The sequence below is a fragment of the Brachyhypopomus gauderio genome, chromosome 13, assembly GCF_052324685.1.
Source record: "Brachyhypopomus gauderio isolate BG-103 chromosome 13, BGAUD_0.2, whole genome shotgun sequence".
Classification (NCBI taxonomy): Eukaryota; Metazoa; Chordata; class Actinopteri; order Gymnotiformes; family Hypopomidae; genus Brachyhypopomus; species Brachyhypopomus gauderio.
The window spans coordinates 8,674,825-8,694,019 of NC_135223.1; the positions used below are offsets into that span (position 1 = coordinate 8,674,825).

Genomic DNA, 19,195 nt, shown 5'->3' on the forward strand with positions numbered 1-19,195 from the left:
CTCAGTGTACACGTGACCATGACAGTGATCTTCACATGAATGTAGTGAGAGTGAGAGACCACTCAGTGTATACATGAGCATGACTATGATCTTCACATGAGTGTAGTGAGAGTGAGAGACCACTCAGTGTATACAAGAGCATGACAGTGATCTTCACATGAGTGTAGTGAGAGTGAGAGACCACTCAGTGTATACATGAGCATGACAGTCATCTTCACATGAGTGTAGTGAGAGTGAGAGACCACTCAGTGTACACATGAGCATGACCGTGATCTTCACATGAGTGTAGTGAGAGTGAGAGACCACTCAGTGTATACATGAGCATGACAGTGATCTCCACATGAGTGTAGTGAGAGTGAGAGACCACTCAGTGTATACATGAGCATGACTGTGATCTTCACATGAGTGTAGTGAGAGTGAGAGACCACTCAGTGTATACATGAGCATGACAGTGATCTTCACATGAGTGTAGTGAGAATGAGAGACCACTCAGTGTATACATGAGCATGACCGTGATCTTCACATGAGTGTAGTGAGAGTGAGAGATCACTCAGTTTACACATGAGCATGACCGTGATCTTCACATGAGTGTAGTGAGAGTGAGAGACCACTCAGTGTATACATGAGCATGACAGTGATCGTCACATGAGTGTAGTGAGAATGAGAGACCACTCAGTGTGTACATGAGCATGACCGTGATCTTCACATGAGTGTAGTGAGAGTGAGAGACCACTCAGTGTACACATGAGCATGACCATGATCTTCACATGAGTGTAGTGAGAGTGAGAGACCACTCAGTGTACATGTGACCATGACAGTGATCTTCACATGAATGTAGTGAGAGTGAGAGACCACTCAGTGTATACATGAGCATGACTGTGATCTTCACATGAGTGTAGTGAGAGTGAGAGACCACTCAGTGTATACATGAGCATGACTGTGATCTTCACATGAGTGTAGTGAGAATGAGAGACCACTCAGTGTATACATGAGCATGCCCGTGATCTTCACATGAGTGTAGTGAGAATGAGAGACCACTGAGTGGATACATGAGCATGACCGTGATCTTCACATGAGTGTAGTGAGAGTGAGAGATCACGCAGTTTACACATGAGCATGACAGTGATCTTCACATGAGTGTAGTGAGAGTGAGAGACCACTCAGTGTATACATGAGCATGACAGTGATCGTCACATGAGTGTAGTGAGAATGAGAGACCACTCAGTGTGTACATGAGCATGACCGTGATCTTCACATGAGTGTAGTGAGAGTGAGAGACCACTCAGTGTACACATGAGCATGACCGTGATCTTCACATGAGTGTAGTGAAAGTGAGAGACCACTCAGTGTACACGTGACCATGACAGTGATCTTCACATGAATGTAGTGAGAGTGAGAGACCACTCAGTGTATACATGAGCATGACAGTGATCTTCACATGAGTGTAGTGAGAGTGAGAGACCACTCAGTGTATACATGTGCATGACAGTGATCTTCACATGAGTGTAGTGAGAGTGAGAGACCACTCAGTGTACACATGAGCATGACCGTGATCTTCACATGAGTGTAGTGAGAGTGAGAGACCACTCAGTGTATACATGAGTATGACAGTGATCTTCACATGAGTGTAGTGAGAGTGAGAGACCACTCAGTGTACACATGAGCATGACAGTGATCTTCACATGAGTGTAGTGAGAGTGAGTGACCACTCAGTGTATACATGAGCATGACAGTGATCTTCACATGAGTGTAGTGAGAGTGAGAGACCACTCAGTGTACACATGAGCATGACCGTGATCTTCACATGAGTGTAGTGAGAGTGAGAGACCACTAAGTGTATCAATCAATCAATCAAATTTTATTTATATAGCGCTTTTTACTACAGTTGTTGTCACAAAGCAGCTTTACAAGTGCTGAGTCCTAGCCCCCAGTGAGCAAGCCAAAGGCGACAGTGGCAAGGAAAAACTCCCTAGTTTACATGAGCATGAGCATGACAGTGATCTTCACATGAGTGTAGTGAGAGTGAGAGACCACTCAGTGTACACACGAGCATGACAGTGATCTTCACATGAGTGTAGTGAGAGTGAGAGACCACTCAGTGTATACATGAGCATGACAGTGATCTTCACATGAGTGTAGTGAGAGTGAGAGACCACTCAGTGTATACATGAGCATGCCCGTGATCTTCACATGAGTGTAGTGAGAATGAGAGACCACTCAGTGGATACATGAGCATGACCGTGATCTTCACATGAGTGTAGTGAGAATGAGAGACCACTCAGTGGATACATGAGCATGACCGTGATCTTCACATGAGTGTAGTGAGAGTGAGAGATCACTCAGTTTACACATGAGCATGACCGTGATCTTCACATGAGTGTAGTGAGAGTGAGAGACCACTCAGTGTACACATGAGCATGACAGTGATCTTCACATGAGTGTAGTGAGAGTGAGAGACCACTCAGTGTATACATGAGCATGACTGTGATCTTCACATGAGTGTAGTGAGAATGAGAGACCACTCAGTGTATACATGAGCATGCCCGTGATCTTCACATGAGTGTTGTGAGAATGAGAGACCACTGAGTGGATACATGAGCATGACCGTGATCTTCACATGAGTGTAGTGAGAGTGAGAGATCACGCAGTTTACACATGAGCATGACAGTGATCTTCACATGAGTGTAGTGAGAGTGAGAGACCACTCAGTGTATACATGAGCATGACAGTGATCGTCACATGAGTGTAGTGAGAATGAGAGACCACTCAGTGTGTACATGAGCATGACCGTGATCTTCACATGAGTGTAGTGAGAGTGAGAGACCACTCAGTGTACACATGAGCATGACCGTGATCTTCACATGAGTGTAGTGAAAGTGAGAGACCACTCAGTGTACACGTGACCATGACAGTGATCTTCACATGAATGTAGTGAGAGTGAGAGACCACTCAGTGTATACATGAGCATGACAGTGATCTTCACATGAGTGTAGTGAGAGTGAGAGACCACTCAGTGTATACATGTGCATGACTGTGATCTTCACATGAGTGTAGTGAGAGTGAGAGACCACTCAGTGTATACATGAGCATGCCCGTGATCTTCACATGAGTGTAGTGAGAATGAGAGACCACTCAGTGGATACATGAGCATGACCGTGATCTTCACATGAGTGTAGTGAGAGTGAGAGATCACTCAGTTTACACATGAGCATGACCGTGATCTTCACATGAGTGTAGTGAGAGTGAGAGACCACTCAGTGTACACATGAGCATGACCGTGATCTTCACATGAGTGTAGTGAGAGTGAGAGACCACTCAATGTATACAAGAGCATGACCGTGATCTTCACATGAGTGTAGTGAGAGTGAGAGACCACTCAGTGTACACATGTGCATGACAGTGATCTTCACATGAGTGTAGTGAGAGTGAGAGACCACTCAGTGTACACATGAGCATGACCGTGATCTTCACATGAGTGTAGTGAGAGTGAGAGACCACTCAGTGTATACATGAGCATGACAGTGATCTTCACATGAGTGTAGTGAGAGTGAGAGACCACTCAGTGTACACATGAGCATGACCGTGATCTTCACATGAGTGTAGTGAGAGTGAGAGACCACTCAGTGTATCAATCAAACAATCAAATTTTATTTATATAGCGCTTTTTACTACAGTTGTTGTCACAAAGCAGCTTTACAAGTGCTGAGTCCTAGCCCCCAGTGAGCAAGCCAAAGGCGACAGTGGCAAGGAAAAACTCCCTAGTTTACATGAGCATGAGCATGACAGTGATCTTCACATGAGTGTAGTGAGAGTGAGAGACCACTCAGTGTACACATGAGCATGACAGTGATCTTCACATGAGTGTAGTGAGAGTGAGAGACCACTCAGTGTATACATGAGCATGACAGTGATCTTCACATGAGTGTAGTGAGAATGAGAGACCACTCAGTGTATACATGAGCATGCCCGTGATCTTCACATGAGTGTAGTGAGAATGAGAGACCACTCAGTGGATACATGAGCATGACCGTGATCTTCACATGAGTGTAGTGAGAGTGAGAGATCACTCAGTTTACACATGAGCATGACAGTGATCTTCACATGAGTGTAGTGAGAGTGAGAGACCACTCAGTGTATACATGAGCACGACAGTGATCGTCACATGAGTGTAGTGAGAATGAGAGACCACTCAGTGTGTACATGAGTATGACCGTGATCTTCACATGAGTGTAGTGAGAGTGAGAGACCACTCAGTGTACACATGAGCATGACCGTGATCTTCACATGAGTGTAGTGAGAGTGAGAGACCACTCAGTGTATACATGAGCATGACCGTGATCTTCACATGAGTGTAGTGAGAATGAGAGACCACTCCGTGTATACATGAGCATGACAGTGATCTTCACATGAGTGTAGTGAGAGTGAGAGACCACTCAGTGTACACATGAGCATGACCGTGATCTTCACATGAGTGTAGTGAGAGTGAGAGACCACTCAGTGTACACATGAGCATGACAGTGATCTTCACATGAGTGTAATGAGAGTGAGAGACCACTCAGTGTATACATGAGCATGACTGTGATCTTCACATGAGTGTAGTGAGAGTGAGAGACCACTCAGTGTACACGTGACCATGACAGTGATCTTCACATGAATGTAGTGAGAGTGAGAGACCACTCAGTGTATACATGAGCATGACTATGATCTTCACATGAGTGTAGTGAGAGTGAGAGACCACTCAGTGTATACAAGAGCATGACAGTGATCTTCACATGAGTGTAGTGAGAGTGAGAGACCACTCAGTGTATACATGAGCATGACAGTGATCTTCACATGAGTGTAGTGAGAGTGAGAGACCACTCAGTGTACACATGAGCATGACCGTGATCTTCACATGAGTGTAGTGAGAGTGAGAGACCACTCAGTGTATACATGAGCATGACAGTGATCTCCACATGAGTGTAGTGAGAGTGAGAGACCACTCAGTGTATACATGAGCATGACTGTGATCTTCACATGAGTGTAGTGAGAGTGAGAGACCACTCAGTGTATACATGAGCATGACAGTGATCTTCACATGAGTGTAGTGAGAATGAGAGACCACTCAGTGTATACATGAGCATGACCGTGATCTTCACATGAGTGTAGTGAGAGTGAGAGATCACTCAGTTTACACATGAGCATGACCGTGATCTTCACATGAGTGTAGTGAGAGTGAGAGACCACTCAGTGTATACATGAGCATGACAGTGATCGTCACATGAGTGTAGTGAGAATGAGAGACCACTCAGTGTGTACATGAGCATGACCGTGATCTTCACATGAGTGTAGTGAGAGTGAGAGACCACTCAGTGTACACATGAGCATGACCATGATCTTCACATGAGTGTAGTGAGAGTGAGAGACCACTCAGTGTACATGTGACCATGACAGTGATCTTCACATGAATGTAGTGAGAGTGAGAGACCACTCAGTGTATACATGAGCATGACTGTGATCTTCACATGAGTGTAGTGAGAGTGAGAGACCACTCAGTGTATACATGAGCATGACTGTGATCTTCACATGAGTGTAGTGAGAGTGAGAGACCACTCAGTGTATACATGAGCATGACTGTGATCTTCACATGAGTGTAGTGAGAATGAGAGACCACTCAGTGTATACATGAGCATGCCCGTGATCTTCACATGAGTGTAGTGAGAATGAGAGACCACTGAGTGGATACATGAGCATGACCGTGATCTTCACATGAGTGTAGTGAGAGTGAGAGATCACGCAGTTTACACATGAGCATGACAGTGATCTTCACATGAGTGTAGTGAGAGTGAGAGACCACTCAGTGTATACATGAGCATGACAGTGATCGTCACATGAGTGTAGTGAGAATGAGAGACCACTCAGTGTGTACATGAGCATGACCGTGATCTTCACATGAGTGTAGTGAGAGTGAGAGACCACTCAGTGTACACATGAGCATGACCGTGATCTTCACATGAGTGTAGTGAAAGTGAGAGACCACTCAGTGTACACGTGACCATGACAGTGATCTTCACATGAATGTAGTGAGAGTGAGAGACCACTCAGTGTATACATGAGCATGACAGTGATCTTCACATGAGTGTAGTGAGAGTGAGAGACCACTCAGTGTATACATGTGCATGACAGTGATCTTCACATGAGTGTAGTGAGAGTGAGAGACCACTCAGTGTACACATGAGCATGACCGTGATCTTCACATGAGTGTAGTGAGAGTGAGAGACCACTCAGTGTATACATGAGTATGACAGTGATCTTCACATGAGTGTAGTGAGAGTGAGAGACCACTCAGTGTACACATGAGCATGACAGTGATCTTCACATGAGTGTAGTGAGAGTGAGTGACCACTCAGTGTATACATGAGCATGACAGTGATCTTCACATGAGTGTAGTGAGAGTGAGAGACCACTCAGTGTACACATGAGCATGACCGTGATCTTCACATGAGTGTAGTGAGAGTGAGAGACCACTAAGTGTATCAATCAATCAATCAAATTTTATTTATATAGCGCTTTTTACTACAGTTGTTGTCACAAAGCAGCTTTACAAGTGCTGAGTCCTAGCCCCCAGTGAGCAAGCCAAAGGCGACAGTGGCAAGGAAAAACTCCCTAGTTTACATGAGCATGAGCATGACAGTGATCTTCACATGAGTGTAGTGAGAGTGAGAGACCACTCAGTGTACACACGAGCATGACAGTGATCTTCACATGAGTGTAGTGAGAGTGAGAGACCACTCAGTGTATACATGAGCATGACAGTGATCTTCACATGAGTGTAGTGAGAGTGAGAGACCACTCAGTGTATACATGAGCATGCCCGTGATCTTCACATGAGTGTAGTGAGAATGAGAGACCACTCAGTGGATACATGAGCATGACCGTGATCTTCACATGAGTGTAGTGAGAATGAGAGACCACTCAGTGGATACATGAGCATGACCGTGATCTTCACATGAGTGTAGTGAGAGTGAGAGATCACTCAGTTTACACATGAGCATGACCGTGATCTTCACATGAGTGTAGTGAGAGTGAGAGACCACTCAGTGTACACATGAGCATGACAGTGATCTTCACATGAGTGTAGTGAGAGTGAGAGACCACTCAGTGTATACATGAGCATGACTGTGATCTTCACATGAGTGTAGTGAGAATGAGAGACCACTCAGTGTATACATGAGCATGCCCGTGATCTTCACATGAGTGTTGTGAGAATGAGAGACCACTGAGTGGATACATGAGCATGACCGTGATCTTCACATGAGTGTAGTGAGAGTGAGAGATCACGCAGTTTACACATGAGCATGACAGTGATCTTCACATGAGTGTAGTGAGAGTGAGAGACCACTCAGTGTATACATGAGCATGACAGTGATCGTCACATGAGTGTAGTGAGAATGAGAGACCACTCAGTGTGTACATGAGCATGACCGTGATCTTCACATGAGTGTAGTGAGAGTGAGAGACCACTCAGTGTACACATGAGCATGACCGTGATCTTCACATGAGTGTAGTGAAAGTGAGAGACCACTCAGTGTACACGTGACCATGACAGTGATCTTCACATGAATGTAGTGAGAGTGAGAGACCACTCAGTGTATACATGAGCATGACAGTGATCTTCACATGAGTGTAGTGAGAGTGAGAGACCACTCAGTGTATACATGTGCATGACTGTGATCTTCACATGAGTGTAGTGAGAGTGAGAGACCACTCAGTGTACACATGAGCATGACCGTGATCTTCACATGAGTGTAGTGAGAGTGAGAGACCACTCAGTGTATACATGAGTATGACAGTGATCTTCACATGAGTGTAGTGAGAGTGAGAGACCACTCAGTGTACACATGAGCATGACAGTGATCTTCACATGAGTGTAGTGAGAGTGAGTGACCACTCAGTGTATACATGAGCATGACAGTGATCTTCACATGAGTGTAGTGAGAGTGAGAGACCACTCAGTGTACACATGAGCATGACCGTGATCTTCACATGAGTGTAGTGAGAGTGAGAGACCACTAAGTGTATCAATCAATCAATCAAATTTTATTTATATAGCGCTTTTTACTACAGTTGTTGTCACAAAGCAGCTTTACAAGTGCTGAGTCCTAGCCCCCAGTGAGCAAGCCAAAGGCGACAGTGGCAAGGAAAAACTCCCTAGTTTACATGAGCATGAGCATGACAGTGATCTTCACATGAGTGTAGTGAGAGTGAGAGACCACTCAGTGTACACACGAGCATGACAGTGATCTTCACATGAGTGTAGTGAGCGTGAGAGACCACTCAGTGTATACATGAGCATGACAGTGATCTTCACATGAGTGTAGTGAGAGTGAGAGACCACTCAGTGTATACATGAGCATGCCCGTGATCTTCACATGAGTGTAGTGAGAATGAGAGACCACTCAGTGGATACATGAGCATGACCGTGATCTTCACATGAGTGTAGTGAGAGTGAGAGATCACTCAGTTTACACATGAGCATGACCGTGATCTTCACATGAGTGTAGTGAGAGTGAGAGACCACTCAGTGTACACATGAGCATGACCGTGATCTTCACATGAGTGTAGTGAGAGTGAGAGACCACTCAGTGTATACAAGAGCATGACCGTGATCTTCACATGAGTGTAGTGAGAGTGAGAGACCACTCAGTGTACACATGTGCATGACAGTGATCTTCACATGAGTGTAGTGAGAGTGAGAGACCACTCAGTGTACACATGAGCATGACCGTGATCTTCACATGAGTGTAGTGAGAGTGAGAGACCACTCAGTGTATACATGAGCATGACAGTGATCTTCACATGAGTGTAGTGAGAGTGAGAGACCACTCAGTGTACACATGAGCATGACCGTGATCTTCACATGAGTGTAGTGAGAGTGAGAGACCACTCAGTGTATCAATCAAACAATCAAATTTTATTTATATAGCGCTTTTTACTACAGTTGTTGTCACAAAGCAGCTTTACAAGTGCTGAGTCCTAGCCCCCAGTGAGCAAGCCAAAGGCGACAGTGGCAAGGAAAAACTCCCTAGTTTACATGAGCATGAGCATGACAGTGATCTTCACATGAGTGTAGTGAGAGTGAGAGACCACTCAGTGTACACATGAGCATGACAGTGATCTTCACATGAGTGTAGTGAGAGTGAGAGACCACTCAGTGTATACATGAGCATGACAGTGATCTTCACATGAGTGTAGTGAGAATGAGAGACCACTCAGTGGATACATGAGCATGACCGTGATCTTCACATGAGTGTAGTGAGAGTGAGAGATCACTCAGTTTACACATGAGCATGACAGTGATCTTCACATGAGTGTAGTGAGAGTGAGAGACCACTCAGTGTATACATGAGCACGACAGTGATCGTCACATGAGTGTAGTGAGAATGAGAGACCACTCAGTGTGTACATGAGTATGACCGTGATCTTCACATGAGTGTAGTGAGAGTGAGAGACCACTCAGTGTACACATGAGCATGACCGTGATCTTCACATGAGTGTAGTGAGAGTGAGAGACCACTCAGTGTATACATGAGCATGACCGTGATCTTCACATGAGTGTAGTGAGAATGAGAGACCACTCCGTGTATACATGAGCATGACAGTGATCTTCACATGAGTGTAGTGAGAGTGAGAGACCACTCAGTGTACACATGAGCATGACCGTGATCTTCACATGAGTGTAGTGAGAGTGAGAGACCACTCAGTGTACACATGAGCATGACAGTGATCTTCACATGAGTGTAGTGAGAGTGAGAGACCACTCAGTGTATACATGAGCATGACTGTGATCTTCACATGAGTGTAGTGAGAATGAGAGACCACTCAGTGTATACATGAGCATGCCCGTGATCTTCACATGAGTGTAGTGAGAATGAGAGACCACTCAGTGGATACATGAGCATGACCGTGATCTTCACATGAGTGTAGTGAGAGTGAGAGATCACTCAGTTTACACATGAGCATGACAGTGATCTTCACATGAGTGTAGTGAGAGTGAGAGACCACTCAGTGTATACATGAGCATGACAGTGATCGTCACATGAATGTAGTGAGAATGAGAGACCACTCAGTGTGTACATGAGCATGACCGTGATCTTCACATGAGTGTAGTGAGAGTGAGAGACCACTCAGTGTACACATGAGCATGACCGTGATCTTCACATGAGTGTAGTGAGAGTGAGAGACCACTCAGTGTACACGTGACCATGACAGTGATCTTCACATGAATGTAGTGAGAGTGAGAGACCACTCAGTGTATACATGAGCATGACTATGATCTTCACATGAGTGTAGTGAGAGTGAGAGACCACTCAGTGTATACAAGAGCATGACAGTGATCTTCACATGAGTGTAGTGAGAGTGAGAGACCACTCAGTGTATACATGAGCATGACAGTGATCTTCACATGAGTGTAGTGAGAGTGAGAGACCACTCAGTGTACACATGAGCATGACCGTGATCTTCACATGAGTGTAGTGAGAGTGAGAGACCACTCAGTGTATACATGAGCATGACAGTGATCTCCACATGAGTGTAGTGAGAGTGAGAGACCACTCAGTGTATACATGAGCATGACTGTGATCTTCACATGAGTGTAGTGAGAGTGAGAGACCACTCAGTGTATACATGAGCATGACAGTGATCTTCACATGAGTGTAGTGAGAATGAGAGACCACTCAGTGTATACATGAGCATGACCGTGATCTTCACATGAGTGTAGTGAGAGTGAGAGATCACTCAGTTTACACATGAGCATGACCGTGATCTTCACATGAGTGTAGTGAGAGTGAGAGACCACTCAGTGTATACATGAGCATGACAGTGATCGTCACATGAGTGTAGTGAGAATGAGAGACCACTCAGTGTGTACATGAGCATGACCGTGATCTTCACATGAGTGTAGTGAGAGTGAGAGACCACTCAGTGTACACATGAGCATGACCATGATCTTCACATGAGTGTAGTGAGAGTGAGAGACCACTCAGTGTACATGTGACCATGACAGTGATCTTCACATGAATGTAGTGAGAGTGAGAGACCACTCAGTGTATACATGAGCATGACTGTGATCTTCACATGAGTGTAGTGAGAGTGAGAGACCACTCAGTGTATACATGAGCATGACTGTGATCTTCACATGAGTGTAGTGAGAATGAGAGACCACTCAGTGTATACATGAGCATGCCCGTGATCTTCACATGAGTGTAGTGAGAATGAGAGACCACTGAGTGGATACATGAGCATGACCGTGATCTTCACATGAGTGTAGTGAGAGTGAGAGATCACGCAGTTTACACATGAGCATGACAGTGATCTTCACATGAGTGTAGTGAGAGTGAGAGACCACTCAGTGTATACATGAGCATGACAGTGATCGTCACATGAGTGTAGTGAGAATGAGAGACCACTCAGTGTGTACATGAGCATGACCGTGATCTTCACATGAGTGTAGTGAGAGTGAGAGACCACTCAGTGTACACATGAGCATGACCGTGATCTTCACATGAGTGTAGTGAAAGTGAGAGACCACTCAGTGTACACGTGACCATGACAGTGATCTTCACATGAATGTAGTGAGAGTGAGAGACCACTCAGTGTATACATGAGCATGACAGTGATCTTCACATGAGTGTAGTGAGAGTGAGAGACCACTCAGTGTATACATGTGCATGACAGTGATCTTCACATGAGTGTAGTGAGAGTGAGAGACCACTCAGTGTACACATGAGCATGACCGTGATCTTCACATGAGTGTAGTGAGAGTGAGAGACCACTCAGTGTATACATGAGTATGACAGTGATCTTCACATGAGTGTAGTGAGAGTGAGAGACCACTCAGTGTACACATGAGCATGACAGTGATCTTCACATGAGTGTAGTGAGAGTGAGTGACCACTCAGTGTATACATGAGCATGACAGTGATCTTCACATGAGTGTAGTGAGAGTGAGAGACCACTCAGTGTACACATGAGCATGACCGTGATCTTCACATGAGTGTAGTGAGAGTGAGAGACCACTAAGTGTATCAATCAATCAATCAAATTTTATTTATATAGCGCTTTTTACTACAGTTGTTGTCACAAAGCAGCTTTACAAGTGCTGAGTCCTAGCCCCCAGTGAGCAAGCCAAAGGCGACAGTGGCAAGGAAAAACTCCCTAGTTTACATGAGCATGAGCAAGACAGTGATCTTCACATGAGTGTAGTGAGAGTGAGAGACCACTCAGTGTACACACGAGCATGACAGTGATCTTCACATGAGTGTAGTGAGAGTGAGAGACCACTCAGTGTATACATGAGCATGACAGTGATCTTCACATGAGTGTAGTGAGAGTGAGAGACCACTCAGTGTATACATGAGCATGCCCGTGATCTTCACATGAGTGTAGTGAGAGTGAGAGACCTCTCAGTGTACACATGAGCATGACAGTGATCTTCACATGAGTGTAGTGAGAGTGAGAGACCACTCAGTGTGTACATGAGCATGACCGTGATCTTCACATGAGTGTAGTGAGAGTGAGAGACCACTCAGTGTACACATGAGCATGACCGTGATCTTCACATGAGTGTAGTGAGAGTGAGAGACCACTCAGTGTATACATGAGCATGACTGTGATCTTCACATGAGTGTAGTGAGAATGAGAGACCACTCAGTGTATACATGAGCATGACAGTGATCTTCACATGAGTGTAGTGAGAGTGAGAGACCACTCAGTGTATACATGAGCATGACGGTGATCTTCCCATGAGTGTAGTGAGAATGAGAGACCACTCAGTGTATACATGAGCATGACCGTGATCTTCACATGAGTGTCATGAGAGTGAGAGACCACTCAGTGTATACATGAGCATGACTGTGATCTTCACATGAGTGAAGTGAGAGTGAGAGACCACTCAGTGTGTACATGAGCATGACCGTGATCTTCACGAGTGTAGTGAGACTGAGAGACCACTCAGTGTATACATGAGCATGACAGTGATCTTCACGTGAGTGTAGTGAGAGTGAGAGACCACTCAGTGTATACATGAGCATGACAGTGATCTTCACGTGAGTGTAGTGAGAGTGAGAGACCACTCACTGTACACATGAGCATGACCGTGATCTTCACATGAGTGTAGTGAGAGTGAGAGACCACTCAGTGTACACATGAGCATGACCGTGATCTTCACATGAGTGTAGTGAGAGTGAGAGACCACTCAGTGTGTACATGAGCATGACCGTGATCTTCACATGAGTGTAGTGAGAGTGAGAGACCACTCAGTGTGTACATGAGCATGACAGTGATCTTCACATGAGTGTAGTGAGAGTGAGAGACCACTCAGTGTATACATGAGCATGACTGTGATCTTCACATGAGTGTAGTGAGAGTGAGAGACCACTCAGTGTGTACATGAGCATGACCGTGATCTTCACGAGTGTAGTGAGAGTGAGAGACCACTCAGTGTGTACATGAGCATGACCGTGATCTTCACATGAGTGTAGTGAGAGTGAGAGACCACTCAGTGTGTACATGAGCATGACCGTGATCTTCACATGAGTGTAGTGAGAGTGAGAGACCACTCAGTGTGTACATGAGCATGACCGTGATCTTCCCATGAGTGTAGTGAGAGTGAGAGACCACTCAGTGTACACATGAGCATGACCGTGATCTTCACATGAGTGTAGTGAGAGTGAAAGACCACTCAGTGTATACATGAGCATGACAGTGATCTTCACATGAGTGTAGTGAGAATGAGAGACCACTCAGTGTATACATGAGCATGACTGTGATCTTCACATGAGTGTAGTGAGAATGAGAGACCACTCAGTGTATACATGAGCATGACAGTGATCTTCACATGAGTGTAGTGAGAGTGAGAGACCACTCAGTGTATACATGAGCATGACGGTGATCTTCCCATGAGTGTAGTGAGAATGAGAGACCACTCAGTGTATACATGAGCATGACCGTGATCTTCACATGAGTGTCGTGAGAGTGAGAGACCACTCAGTGTATACATGAGCATGACTGTGATCTTCACATGAGTGAAGTGAGAGTGAGAGACCACTCAGTGTGTACATGAGCATGACCGTGATCTTCACGAGTGTAGTGAGAGTGAGAGACCACTCAGTGTATACATGAGCATGACAGTGATCTTCACATGAGTGTAGTGAGAGTGAGAGACCACTCAGTGTATACATGAGCATGACAGTGATCTTCACGTGAGTGTAGTGAGAGTGAGAGACCACTCACTGTACACATGAGCATGACCGTGATCTTCACATGAGTGTAGTGAGAGTGAGAGACCACTCAGTGTACACATGAGCATGACCGTGATCTTCACATGAGTGTAGTGAGAGTGAGAGACCACTCAGTGTATACATGAGCATGACAGTGATCTTCACATGAGTGTAGTGAGAGTGAGAGACCACTCAGTGTGTACATGAGCATGACCGTGATCTTCACATGAGTGTAGTGAGAGTGAGAGACCACTCAGTGTATACATGAGCATGACAGTGATCTTCACATGAGTGTAGTGAGAGTGAGAGACCACTCAGTGTATACATGAGCATGACTGTGATCTTCACATGAGTGTAGTGAGAGTGAGAGACCACTCAGTGTGTACATGAGCATGACCGTGATCTTCACGAGTGTAGTGAGAGTGAGAGACCACTCAGTGTGTACATGAGCATGACCGTGATCTTCACATGAGTGTAGTGAGAGTGAGAGACCACTCAGTGTGTACATGAGCATGACCGTGATCTTCCCATGAGTGTAGTTAGAGTGAGAGACCACTCAGTGTACACATGAGCATGACCGTGATCTTCACATGAGTGTAGTGAGAGTGAAAGACCACTCAGTGTATACATGAGCATGACAGTGATCTTCACATGAGTGTAGTGAGAGTGAGAGACCACTCAGTGTGTACATGAGCATGACCGTGATCTTCAAATGAGTGTAGTGAGAGTGAGAGACCACTCAGTGTGTACATGAGCATGACAGTGATCTTCACATGAGTGGAGTGAGAGACCACTCAGTGTATACATGAGCATGACTGTGATCTTCACATGAGTGTAGTGAGAGTGAGAGACCACTCAGTGTGTACATGAGCATGACCGTGATCTTCACGAGTGTAGTGAGAGTGAGAGACCACTCAGTGTGTACATGAGCATGACAGTGATCTTCACATGAGTGTAGTGAGAGTGAGAGACCACTCAGTGTGTACATGAGCATGACCGTGATCTCCAGAGGCAGACAATTGCGTGGATTTATTCACAATACTATGAAAAACGCATGTAGGGGAACGAGATATAGACAACCAATCTGCATGTTAGATTTGGATTGTGGAATCGATGGGGCATAACAATCCATGTATCAGTCATCAAATTTTATTTATATAGAGCTTTTTACAACAGTTGTTGTCACAAAGCAGCTTTACAAGTGTCTGAGTCCTAGCCCCCAGTGAGCAAGCCAAAGGGCGACAGTGGCAAGTAAAAACTCCCTAAGGGCATGAGGAAGAAACCTTGAGAGGAACCAAGACTCAGGGGGGAACCCATCCTCCTCTGGCTGACGCCGGTCACCGTGACAACAATTTAAAAAGAGAGAAAAGAGGAAAAGATGTGAGGGATAAATAAAGTCCATCTTGGTGTGCATTTATAAACATGAGTTCTTTATGTAATTCCTGTTTAGTCCTAAAGGTCTTGATGGTTGGTAATGTTAGTCATAGCAGAGGAGAATTCAGGGTGGTGAGAGGGTCCAGTGTAGTGGGTTTATCCTTCATCACACTGGTTAGTCAGGGCAGTGGGTTGATCCTCCATCATATCTGGTTAGTCAGGGCAGTGGGTTGGTCCTCCATCACACTGGTTAGTCAGGGCAGTGGGTTGATTCTCCATCATATTTGGTTAGTCAGGGCAGTGGGTTGGTCCTCCATCACACTGGTTAGTCAGGGCAGTGGGTTGATTCTCCATCATATCTGGTTAGTCAGGTCAGTGGGTTGATCCTACATCATATCTGGTTAGTCAGGGCAGTGAGTTGATCCTCCATCATATCTGATTAGGCAGGAGGTGGCCGGCCCAGGATGGATCTCTGGAAAGGCTCGGCTCTCCTCATCTCAGTGTTGCTCGAGTAGGCGGGCAGCCATGTGGAGCAGATAAAACAGGGAAAATTAGCTCTGTATAACAGTGGTACTCAACTAAATTTGTCCGCGGTCCAATTTTGGCAGATAGCTGTGACCTGAGGTCCGGGGCGGCGGGGTGGGGGGGGGGGGGGGGTGGTGGGCGTAAGTTGTTGAGCGGGGGTGGCAAACGTAACACTCGTGACGGAGTGTTTTTCAATAGCCCTGAAGTAAATGCTGAAGTAAATTTTTTTGTCCGTATCCAGTTAATCAGGAATGAGATTGGGTCCGGACAGGACTGGGTTCGGGTTCGGATCCGGACCGCGGTCCGCCAGTACGTCTGCTGTATAAGGACATATACAGGACATATGAAATTATAAACATTTCTGGAGTGTGGCAGCAACTCCGGCATTAAATTAAACTATTACAGCCTAGCTAAAAAGGCAGAACCAGAAGGTAACAGACTTGGGGGCATCCTGAGACAATGGCATCCATCCACTGCACTGTCAACAAACTTGAGTGACCACGAGCAGTGACAGGACGACAGCACCAGCACCCCAGTCAACCATAAAACCCTTCGCCTATGAACCCCTGGATCTGTACCTTTATCTAAGGGGGGATGTTAATTATCAAACGCTAGACTTAAAGATTGTGACTGTGTCAGAGTCCCGTACGCATTTTGGGAGGTTGTTCCAGAGCTGGGGGGCCTTATAAGAAAAGGCTCTTCCCCCTGCTGTTACCTTATTAATTTGTGGAACTAATAAAAGACCAGCACCCTGTGATCTTAGTTGACGTGGGGGTTCATAGTAGGAAATAGGTTCCTGGAGGTATTCAGGAGCAAGCCCGTGTAGTGCTTTATATGTTAATAATAGAATTTTAAAATCAATACGGAATTTAACTGGGAGCCAATGCAGGGCTGATAGGACTGGTCTAATATGCTGAAATTTTCTAGTTCTGGTCAGAACTCTGGCTGTGGCATTTTGAACTATTTGAAGTTTATTCAGATTCCTATTTGAACATCCTGACAGTAGTGAGTTACAGTAGTCTAATCTAGAGCTAACAAAGGCATGCACCAATTTTTCTGCATCATCCTGTGATAATGCATTTCTTAATTTGGCAATGTTGCAGAGATGTAAAAAAGCTATCCTAGTAGTATTATCTATGTATTTATCAAATGATAGGTCAGAGTCGAGTATGACGCCTAGGTTTTTGGCTACTGTGCCAGGTGTAATGGGGTAGTCTGCAAGATTAAGCATTAGATCTGGTATTTTTTGTCTTGCGGCCTTGGGGCCCACAAGGAGAACTTCTGTTTTGTCCTCATTTAGTTGGAGGAAGTTTAGAGACATCCAGCATTTAATATCTCTTACACAGGCCTCAATTTTTCCTAAACTGAGTTTGTCATCAGGTTTGGCTGATATGTAAAGTTGAGTGTCATCTGCATAGCAGTGAAAATTGACACCATGTTTGTTTATGACTATGCCCAATGGTAGCATATATAATGTAAATAATAGTGGTCCCAAGATGGAGCCTTGCGGAACCCCATACTTTACTTTTTAAGTTTGGATAGAATATTGAGCTCTACAAACTGATTAGTGGTTAGTTAAGTAAGAGTAAAACCATGAAAGGGCTGTGCCTGAGATTCCAACCCAGCGTTCTAACAATTCTAGCAAGATCTTGTGATCTATAGTGTCGAAACCTGCACCAAGATCAAGAACCACTAAAAGAGATACATAGCCTTGATCTGAGGCATGGAGATCATTTGTTACTTTGACAAGGGCTGTTTCAGTTCTGTGGTGGGGCCTAAATCCAGTTAGAAGAGATTGTTACAAATGGTAATACCCCTTTTAATAATTTTGAGGGAACTGAATCTAGTGTCCAAGTAGTACAATTAAATGATTATTTTCTTTAATTCTGATTGTGGGAGTGGATGAAAAGCATCAAGTGTTTCTCCTAATGTAAAATTTAAATCAATATCGACCAAACCAGATGACATATTATCAATAAACCATTTTATATTTTGTCTAATATTCTCCATATTATTATCAAAGAAATCAATAAATTAATTACTAGTGAGGTTTACTGGAATCTGAGGTTCTGCGCCTGCTTGATTTTTTGTAAGTTTAGAAATAGTATTAAAAAGAAATCTATGATTGCTTATTATTCTCGTTCAGTGAGGCTAAGTATGCTGAGCGTGCTTTAGTGAGTGCCCGTTTGTACTCAATAATGCTATCCTTCCAGGCACAGTGGAATACTTCCAATTTAGTAGATCGCCATTTCCGCTCTAATTTACGTGCCATTTGTTTTAAGTTTCTAGTTTGGTCAGTGTGTGTGCGGGGCGAGCTTTTTTGATCTTGCCTTTTTATATTTGAGTGGAGCTACTATATCTAGAGCTGATCTGCAGGTATAGTAGATGCAGTCGGTTAGACTATCTAACTCCTCTGGATCTGATGGTGAGTGGGCCAAAGCAGTTACATCAGTGAGGGTTTCAATAAACTGTGTTGCTGTTGATGAATTTATTGAGTGCTTTATGCAATGTCGAGCGCTTTATACAATATCACAATATACACCATCATATCATATACAGGGTATATCACTGTATACATCAACATAACATATACAGGATATATCACAATATACACAACTGAAGCTGAATGAATTGGATTCTTATTTGCATATTATTAACTTATTAACATAAATTTTTTAAATGTTTATCCTCTTTGCTGATAAACAAAAATAAAATGTTTTCTACACATATGCAAATCTTTTATTCATTTCCTGTTGTGGAAGGAATGCAGGTCCTGCATATTTATGCAGGTTCTGCATATTTAACAGATATGCTCATCTGAAACCCAATCCCATTGTAACCACATAAACTGGGATTACCTGAAGACCACATAGTTTCTCCTGATAACAAACAAAATGTAATGTAATACTGCTAAGAGTTGAAGTTCTTGTGCATGTATTACAGGTTCCACAGGGTTCTAGATCGTGGCAGTGGGAACTCATGCGCACGCACAGATGTTCTCTTTGTCCCACTGGATGGTTCTAAGCTGTGGAAAAAGA

At 44.5% G+C, this 19,195-nt stretch overlaps 1 protein-coding gene across 1 annotated transcript in view; it reads left to right on the forward strand.

Annotated features, from left to right (window-relative positions):
* The window catches only part of atn1 (atrophin 1), a 76,440-nt gene that overhangs the window by 51,243 nt on the left and 6,002 nt on the right, over positions 1–19,195 (forward strand). Inside the window, exon 6 of the mRNA XM_076971359.1 lies at positions 19,101–19,195. This exon is cut by the window's right edge and continues 122 nt beyond it. Coding sequence (XP_076827474.1) covers positions 19,101–19,195 — 95 coding nt within the window. The remainder of the gene's footprint in view (positions 1–19,100) is intronic.